At 37.1% G+C, this 9,044-nt stretch overlaps 1 protein-coding gene across 1 annotated transcript; it reads right to left on the bottom strand.

Annotated features, from left to right (window-relative positions):
- Positions 1-662: 662 nt before the first annotated feature.
- Positions 663-1,061, bottom strand: LOC110787478 (uncharacterized). Its single transcript, XM_021992102.1, has one exon. It carries the CDS (start codon positions 1,059-1,061, stop codon positions 663-665), a length of 399 nt encoding a protein of 132 aa, XP_021847794.1.
- Positions 1,062-9,044: the final 7,983 nt, after the last annotated feature.

The following is a 9,044-nucleotide window of genomic DNA, read 5'->3' as shown; positions in this document are numbered from 1 at the left end:
CTCACCTCGTGATTTGTATGTCATAAGGTCAAGCATCAAGCCTTATTATCCGCGTTATGTTTAGGAGTGGCTTAAGTATCGACCTGCGTAACTGGGCTGACTAACTTGAGATAGACGTTGGTTTTGTAGAGTTCCTTTTCTTACCTACTATATCACCTAGATGGCTAGATTTGATCATGTGCAAGTCTGTGCAAAAGACTTTATAAATGGCGGGTTTGAGCAGAATTTTAGGAACCATTTTTTAGACCAATCACGGCTTGATCCGGTTTTAAAAATTTATAGGGTGGTTTCAACATTTTTAAAAGTTTTGACATTTTTGTCATAAATTTTAGCCTGACCCCCAAATGGCACAAAACTACTGTTTTTGGGCCAAAAGAGCAGGTTTGAGGCCACAGAAGGATCACTTCTTGACCTGGCCTGTACGTCCGACATATTGAGGTAATTTTTTGTTTTTGTCTGCCCCGTCATTTGAACAGGTCCAGTACAACCTTGATGAAGATAACCAATCTCAATGCACATGAGAATTGAATACAACAATGGTCGGATCTAGCTATTAGCTTGAAATTGTTTCAAACACATAAATATTCCTATTTGTGTAATGATAATATATACATTAGCATCATCCTAATTAAGCTTAATACATGAATTAAGCTAAACAAGAATCAAACAACAGCATAATCCCTAAAAGAAAGTACATGTTTAACATGATTAACAGAAAGATTATTATCATTACAATTAGTAGTAGCCTTAATAGCAAGCTCACACAAATCATGAAGTGATAAGGCCTTGTTTGCCACAGAGTTTGACAAAAGGAAATACAAATAACCCGGTTGAAGCTCTTCGGGTCCACCCACATTTTCCGGGCATGAACCGATAAACATGGAGTCGGAGCTGCAGAGGAAGCAACCCGGATTACAAGATAGTATCTGATCCGCACAAATTGCCGGGTCAAACTCTTTCACCCGACCACCCAAATGGATCACCTTGATTACCTTTGAAGTTGGTAGTTTACTTGAGTTTTCAGGATCCGGGTTCTTTTGAGATGATGAACATCCACCCATTATAGATTTCAAGAATAATGAATGAGTTAACTGTGAGTCTTGAGAATGATGTGGAGATTAGAAGGATGGATTGAATCTAGAGCCGGTTATTATGGATGGTTTGATGGTGCAGAAAATGGTTTAATTAGTGAAAGTGGAGTGGTTGCCATTAAAATAAAACCCATAAGTGTTTAGGAATTATAATGTAGAGTAACATCGACATGTGATTAAAGATGGTTGTAGGTCGGCCCGAGTCCCGACCTGACCCGGCTCGAAACGAGCAAGAAGTTGTGGGTCGTGGACAGGGTTTGTGCCACATATTTTTTTGGAAAAGCACGACACGACAAAGCACACTGTAAAATTAGGTTAAGCACGAAGTCAGGCCCTGCCCGGCCCGACACGATGGGCTTGGGTTTGGGCATTGATTTGAACTTTTCGGCCCAGTCCGATGCATAGTAGGCTTGGTGCTGGTCAGGCCCGACCCACAACCATATTTACATGTGAGTATTAGTCTATTAGGCTAATTGTCCACATTGAAGACATAGCGAGAGATTTACTAGTACATAATATTAGTTGCCTACTCTACATATCATCAATCGGTTTTAGGATGGAATCTCATCAGATTTATATGTGATCAACTGCTTCTTTGCCCAGCCTCGTCTAAGGCCCAGTACCCATCTAGAATTGACCAACTAAACCATTTGTCATCCACTTACTTATGTGCAACGATTAGATTCACTCAAATGAAACGATGGCCTGTTTTGACTCGCCCCTCCTTTAAGTGGATCCTTTTTATAACTCGGCCCGCAACATAAAATTGTAGCTTTAGTTACAATTTTAGCCCGGCCCTAAATGGTTTAAAAGCCCACATTTATGCCCGAAATAGCAAATATTAAAGTTAAAGTTTCGACTCAAAATTGGGCCTGTACCGATGCTTGTGCTCGAAACATGCCATAATTTTCTACTAAAGCCCGTCTCGGCCCGACATGATCGGGTCTAAAATAAAGGCATAAGCATTATTTGTGTATTGAACCGAAACAACATGAGCTACATCCGGACCAAGTTCATGAGTACAACCTTTGAAGGTAGAACTAGTGTATAGGCTAGGCCCAGGCCCAGGCCCATCTATTCCCCCAACTAAGATTATCCTAATTTGAAAAAAAATATCTCAAACAAAGAGATATTTTGGTAACTTCTCTCTCCTAGTCATTTTAAGTTGAATTTTGATGGCGCCCTTTCACTCAAATAGTAGTGTGGTTTTAGGTTTTGTTATAGATATTGGAAGCTTTCATGAAGCAAATCAGACAACGTATTTTATGACCATAATCATACTTGATACTTCTATGCTTTGTTGATTTAATTCTTACTCATATGATATGACTTTTTCGGTATATCTCCTACTATATCTGTTTCTCTTAATGATCTTTATAGTTACTATCTGTACAAATATTAGACAAGAGAGTAAGGTTTCGTTTGGTAAGGTGTAAAACGTTTCCATGAAAAACAATTTTTCGCATTTTCAATCATCTTACGTTGTTTGGTTTGACAATGGATGAAAAACAATTTTCTATAACTCTTTCAATGGTGAAAAAAGCTTTTCCATTTGAAAGTAAGGGAAACTACTTTTTCTCATTTCCTCATTTCCTCCTTTCCTCCCTCTCCCTTCCTCCCCTGAATCCTTACGATCTTTTCCCGTTTTCTTTTAAGGAACCAAACAAAGGAAAACTAGTTTGTAATTTTTGTTTTCCCTTAAAAATTCATTTTGCACTAAAAACGTTTTACACCAAACCAATCGGAGCTTAATTGTGTGTAAAAAGATGGGTGAATATAATAAAATATAAATAAAGTAAGAGAAATTGAGTGAAAATTTATAAATGTTGTCGACTTGTGTGTAAGGGTATGATAATAAAGTTTTATTTCCAAAAAATTATACAACGCAATGTAAATAATATTATGGAATGGATTAAAACGAAGGTGTAAAAGTCATTTTGAAACGGACATAGTATATCAATCAGAAGGATGAGTTAAGAGTTAACGAGGGCGGTGGCCCCATATCAGAAGTATGTTTTTACAAAAACATATCACCCCCCTAAACGACAAAATAGGGATAAGATAAGCATTAAAACATGTGCCATTTTTCAAAAACAGATGCCATTTTCAAAAAACCGATGCCATTTTTCAAAAACGAATGTTATTACCAAAAAAATCAATTTTGTCCTTTAACGTTTACCTTTAACCTATTTTATCGTTTAGTAGGGTGATATATATTTTTATAAAAACATATCTGATATTGATTTATACTTTCTCGGGAGTTAACAACCACTACCTGGATTTATCGTAAACACAAAATGACATAGAATGGATGTCTGGTTGGGTCTGTGTGGGCCTGGGTCATTTGTAATGGTATCTTTTATAATGGGCCCAAAATGGGTCAGGTTATAGACCAACTTGACTAGTAGGCTAATGAGTAATGGCTATAGCTAATTCTTGATAGAGTGATAGGATATTGACATTTGACATTTGACACATTGTCTTCACGCCAACGCAAAGTTATGTAGATTTGACGTTCAAATTTGTAAATGTTTTTTCTCAACATTGTGCAATTTGCATCACGGTTCACTTTGGCAAACATCAAACATGTACGGAGTACTCCAAATAAATCACCAAACGTATTGTATTTACTACCTTAAAAATTATTATACAAATAAAAATAATCAATGCACTGATAGTTAGTTTGGTTTTTATGACCGTGTTCCTCTGAGTTTCATTTGGTTGAACTGAACTGAACTGAACTGGACTGAATTGAATTAATAATTTTATATTGTGGACTGGCTAGTTTGGTTTCTACGTGATGAAATCGTGGTATATCCAATTCCTCATTCTAGTTGATTGAACTACTGTAAAGAGCTATTTTTAAATATTTATTCCGGTAGAAACACTACAAGAAATTGTACCATTAACGACGGGAAATCTCGTTGCTAAAAGCCAGTAATCGTTGATTAACAACGTGATTTCCTGTTGCGAACCCGTCATAATAAGGTGCCGTCGTTAATGAAAAATCTCGTCGTTAACCCGTCATAAAAAACATTTGCGATGGTTGTTCCCGTCTTTGTTGGGTTGATAGCCCGTCGCAAAATGCTTTTGCGACGGGATTTTTGACCCGTCATTATTAGGTTGTCATAAAAGATACAAATTCTTGTAATGAAATACTTCGTAATGTAGATATTTCAACGGACAACATAAAAGAGAAAATGTTAGATTGAATACGTACGTAGTATATGAAAATTTACTCCGTACTCCATACGTTACAGTCCATGAGACCATGATCTATTATAGTGTACATGCTACATGTATGTTACATGGAATTTCTTCGTTGTTGAGGTTCAACGTGTTCTATATGAGACAGCTTTCATGAATCTGTGTGCCTTTATTGATGCATGTATCTTGTTACTTGTAAATTAATATTATTGTGTTTTATTCCCTCTACTATTATTATATTTGATGCTTGTTACACATATATGTGAGGTAAGTTAACTTGGATCAAGCCTCGAAGATACTATTTTTATACCAATATTTACAAAAATTGTCAAGTTATATATTTGCCAATACTTTACAGCATGTCGTTTTTACTTCCTCCGTAAAATAGAAGGGATTCATCAACATGTTGAAGAAGGCTTGACAGCTCTATATATTATCGTACGTTGGTCATTCATCATCAACTTCAAGATTTTGCATTCTTTTGGAATTACGATTCAGTACAACAAACTTTGTAGTACTCATTAATTATAATATAATGGTCCCGTTTTTTAATAGTTTGTCCTATTTTCCTATTCTGGGGAACAAACTCAATGATCATCCTTTCGAATCTTTTGTTTGTTACTCCTTCAACTAGCTAGCTAGTTGTATGATTATCTCTTCTTCAATCCGTTATTTCTCTTCAATTATTCTAATTTCTATGTGTGGTTATTGATATTTCTATTTAATACTCCCTCCGTCCCTTAATACTCGACCTGTTTTGACCGGACACGCTTGCAAATGCACAACTTTGACCACCAATTTCTTTAACTACATATTATAAAAACTTATAAAAATATTAATATCTTGAAAATATATATCAAGATGAAGCCAACAATATATTACATACTAACATTTGTTTTCATATACTAGAAATAAAACAGGGTCAAAGTGAATTATGTGAATAGTGCAAAAAGTCAAAACAGGTCGAGTATTAAGAGACAGAGGGAGTAGTTTTCAATTTTGTTCAACATATTTTCCCTTTATATGTTGTATGGGTTAAGGGTATTAGGTGAAGTTTTTTGGAAATATTTTGGTATGAATAGTAGATGGCTTAAGATTAGCTTTTGGGCCGGAAGTTTTTGGTTATTAGCCCATTTTCGTACCTAAACATTGCTCCGATCTTTCGGAATAGCTTATTATAAATCTTGGGTTTGCGTTAAAAAAAAAAGTTCTCAATTTTGTGTGTGGGATTAATTTTTGAAGTTTGTGTTGTATTTAGGTGTTTTCAAGGTTAAGATGAAGAACAAGAAAGTAAGGACAAATTTTGTGGATACAGAGTCGTAGATCTACTGATGTGGGTACAAGGGTGTCTGGCGTATAGCAACTGTACTACATCTGTTCCTGAATGTTCTTTACGTTTTCTGTTTTAATTCATTTTAGCCCGTTTTGAAAGTTAGAGTCGTACTTCTACGGTTGTGGATACAAGGGTGTCTGGCGTATAGCAACTGTACTACATCTATTCCTGAGTGTTCTTTACTTTTTCTGTTTAAATTCGTTTTAGCCCGCTTTTGAAAGTTAGAGTCGTAGTTCTACTGTTTTGGATACAAGGGTGTCTGGCGTATAGCAACTGTACTACATCTATTCCTGAATGTTCTTTACATTTTCTGTTTTAATTCGTTTTAGCCCGTTTTTGAAAGTTAGAGTCGTAATTCTACTGTTTTGGATACAAGGGTGTCTGACGTATATAAATTGTACTATATCTATTCCTGAATGTTATTTACGTTTTATGTTTTAATTCATTTGCGAAAGTTTTTTACACTCTAGTACTCGACTTATTAGCAAGTTAGTTGTATTATTATCTCTTTTTTCAATCAGATATTTCTCTTCCATTATTCTAACTTTTGTGTTTGTGGTTATTTATCGATATTTCTCTTCAATAATTCTCATTTTTGTTTGTGAGGTTATTGATCGATATTTCTCTTCAATAGTTCTAAATTTTGTGTGTGTCATTGGTACATACAGAGTCGTCAATAGAGTGGTCGGTGTATGACGTATAGCAACAAATGTTGTACTATCTTTGTTCCTGAAATTTCTCCAGACATTCTGTTTTAATCCATTTTTTAAAGTTCTTTACAATTTACTTTACACTAACGATGTAGTTAATTGTACGATTATATCTTTCTTAAATCCGATAATTCTCTTCAATTATTCTAACTTTTGTGTGTTTGTGTTTATTGATATTTCTCTCCAATAGTTATCAATTTTGTGTGTGGTTTGATATTTCTCTTAAATAGTTCTCAATTTGTCATTGGTACATAGTTCTACTATTGGAGACATAAGAATGGCCGGTGTCTGACGTATAGCAACAAACATTTTAAACGTTATGATAACAAAATTGATATAACTATCATTCGCGTGGGATATAACTATCATTCGTCAGCTCTTTGATGATGCTACGGCCAATTCTATCCTGGCTTTGGAAAGGCCTTTGGTTCCGATGGATGATTTTGTGTATTGGAAGTTTGCCCCTTAGCTTCCGGCATCTTCTCCGTTAAATCAGCCTATGCTACTCTCGTTGATCAAGGTTATTGTTCGGGTTTGTCTCGGTCTTCTGTTCCTTCCTCTTGGTGGAAGTGGTTTTGGGGTCTCAACATCATCCCCAGGTTTAAAATTTTCATGTGGAAGCTCATTCACGATGCTTTACCGGTGGCTGCTACTCTTCACATCAGGGGTATGCCCTTGGATCCTCAATGTAGCTTCTGTCTTCGCTCTGAGGAGTCAGCTTCTCATTTGTTCCGGGATTGTCCGTCTACTCGCGACTGGTGGACCTTCTTCCCTTGGGGTGCTGAGTGGGTTGATTCCTGCTCTCGGACCTTTCCAGCTGATTGTTCTTCCACTATTTCTAGGCTTTCCGGTATTGGCACGTCGGACGCTTTGGTTTCTTTTATTGTGGCACTTTGGTCTTGTTGGGTTGTTCGGAATGACATCCGTTTTAGGGGGGTGCTTTTTCCATTTCTGCCTTGTCTGAGGTGTTTGCTCAATGGTCTTCTCGGCTGAAGAATGTTGGTGACTTCCGGCTTGCTCTTCGCTCTCCTCAGGTTGCTTTGCCTTCTCCGTCACGCGCGTTCCCACCCTTTGGTCTTCTCAGGTGCCTTGACGGGGCCGGGGAGGCCTCGTCCTGATGTCTGTCTTGTCTTTGACGGGGCTTGGATTGCTCCTGGTAATCGAGCTGGGGTTGCTTGGGTGTTCAGGGACATGGTAACTCTTTCTGCTATTGGGGGTGGTGCTCAGGCGTGTATTTTGGGTTCGGCGCTCCAGGCCGAAGTTAAAGCTTGTGAGCTCGGTCTCCGTGCCGCGCATCGTAGGGGTTTTTCTTCTCTCTTAGTTTACACGGATTCTGCTATCCTGGTTCGTCTGTTGCAGCATCGTATCCCTTGTCCTATCTCCGTGTCCTGGTCCTTTTCAGAAGTTTGGAATTTGCTGGACTCTCTGTCTTCGTTTGCTGTTCATAAGGTGCCTCGTTCTCTGGTGGAGGATGCTCATATTTTGGGAGGCCAAGCTAGGCGTCGGCATTTAATTTCGCTTTCGTTTTAATTTCTTGTTCGTTTGTTTTGTTTTTGTTGTTTCTTTGTCCTCTTTGTCAAAAAAAAAAATTAAAAAAAATTGATATATATATATATATATATATATTTTGAACATACGAATTGGTATATGTTCTAGTACGTTACTATGTTCTAATATTGGGGTGAGACTCAAGGAGTCCAGGGGGTCGATAGTGTCAATAATTCAATATTATGATATTGACGTATAGCAACAAACATTTTAGAAGCTAATTAATTATAAAAAATCAATATTTTGGAAATATAAATTAATATAATTTCTTTTATACTCGCATTAATGAATAAAAACATAATATGCTCAAAATAAGACGTATAAGCATTAAGCAGTGCTGAAAGTTAAAATGAACAATTCACTACTCAGTAAAAGAGAAAGAAGAATTATATAAAGATAATCAATTTACGCCATTTATCTCTTCACTCAATAACTAAAGTAACTATGAAAAATATAGGCCGGTAGTCAATATAAAAATGGTTGTGCGTTGGGTCGATCGGACTTCGGGACAAGCCCACGGGTCGTGGTCTAAATGGGTTGGGCACAAGCCATACCACTATGCATCGTGTCGGGTCGGGCCGGACTGAAACGTTCAAACATGGCTTAGGTCCACTGGTTATCAAGCCGTCGTGCCTAAACCTAATTTTACTACATTTAGCGTATTTTGTCGTGCCGTGTGTTGTCGTGCTTTTTCCAAAAAAATTGCAGCCCACACTCGGCCAATTGCCCACGATTTCGTGCTCGTGTCCGACGTGCTTTTTCCATGCCCATTCTGGGTCGGGCCTCGAGCCGGCCCTGCCCACAACCATTTTTAAGCTAGTCAAAGTCTGAGTTTTCAACCAACTGCATGTGAACTTTCAATCTTAATTAACTACTTACCAGAAACAATTAGGTGTGTTAACTAATTAATAAAGTAATTAGGTAGTTTAATTATTAAGGTCACTTGTCAAATAATGTGTCCACTATTGTTTTGAAATTTATCTAATTACATGCATGTCAAATATTCCATGATCCGACGAGAAGATGTGTGCTGTGGGGGACAGGGGATATTTCGTGGTCCGGCCATACAACCTACGCTACTTGTATTTTAATCTTGATTATTAGAAGTTAGAATTATGATAACGTGCATTATCATCTTCAATAATTATAGTACAT

This window comes from Spinacia oleracea, chromosome 3 (assembly GCF_020520425.1).
Source record: "Spinacia oleracea cultivar Varoflay chromosome 3, BTI_SOV_V1, whole genome shotgun sequence".
Taxonomy (NCBI): Eukaryota; Viridiplantae; Streptophyta; class Magnoliopsida; order Caryophyllales; family Amaranthaceae; genus Spinacia; species Spinacia oleracea.
The sequence above is the reverse complement of the archived record's forward strand: the minus strand, read 5'-3'. Positions and strand labels throughout refer to the sequence as shown.

What these genes read in the sequence shown, in the direction of transcription:
- LOC110787478 (XM_021992102.1), bottom strand. Translation starts at nt 1,061, where the DNA reads ATGGGTGGATGTTCATCATCTCAAAAGAACCCGGATCCTGAAAACTCA.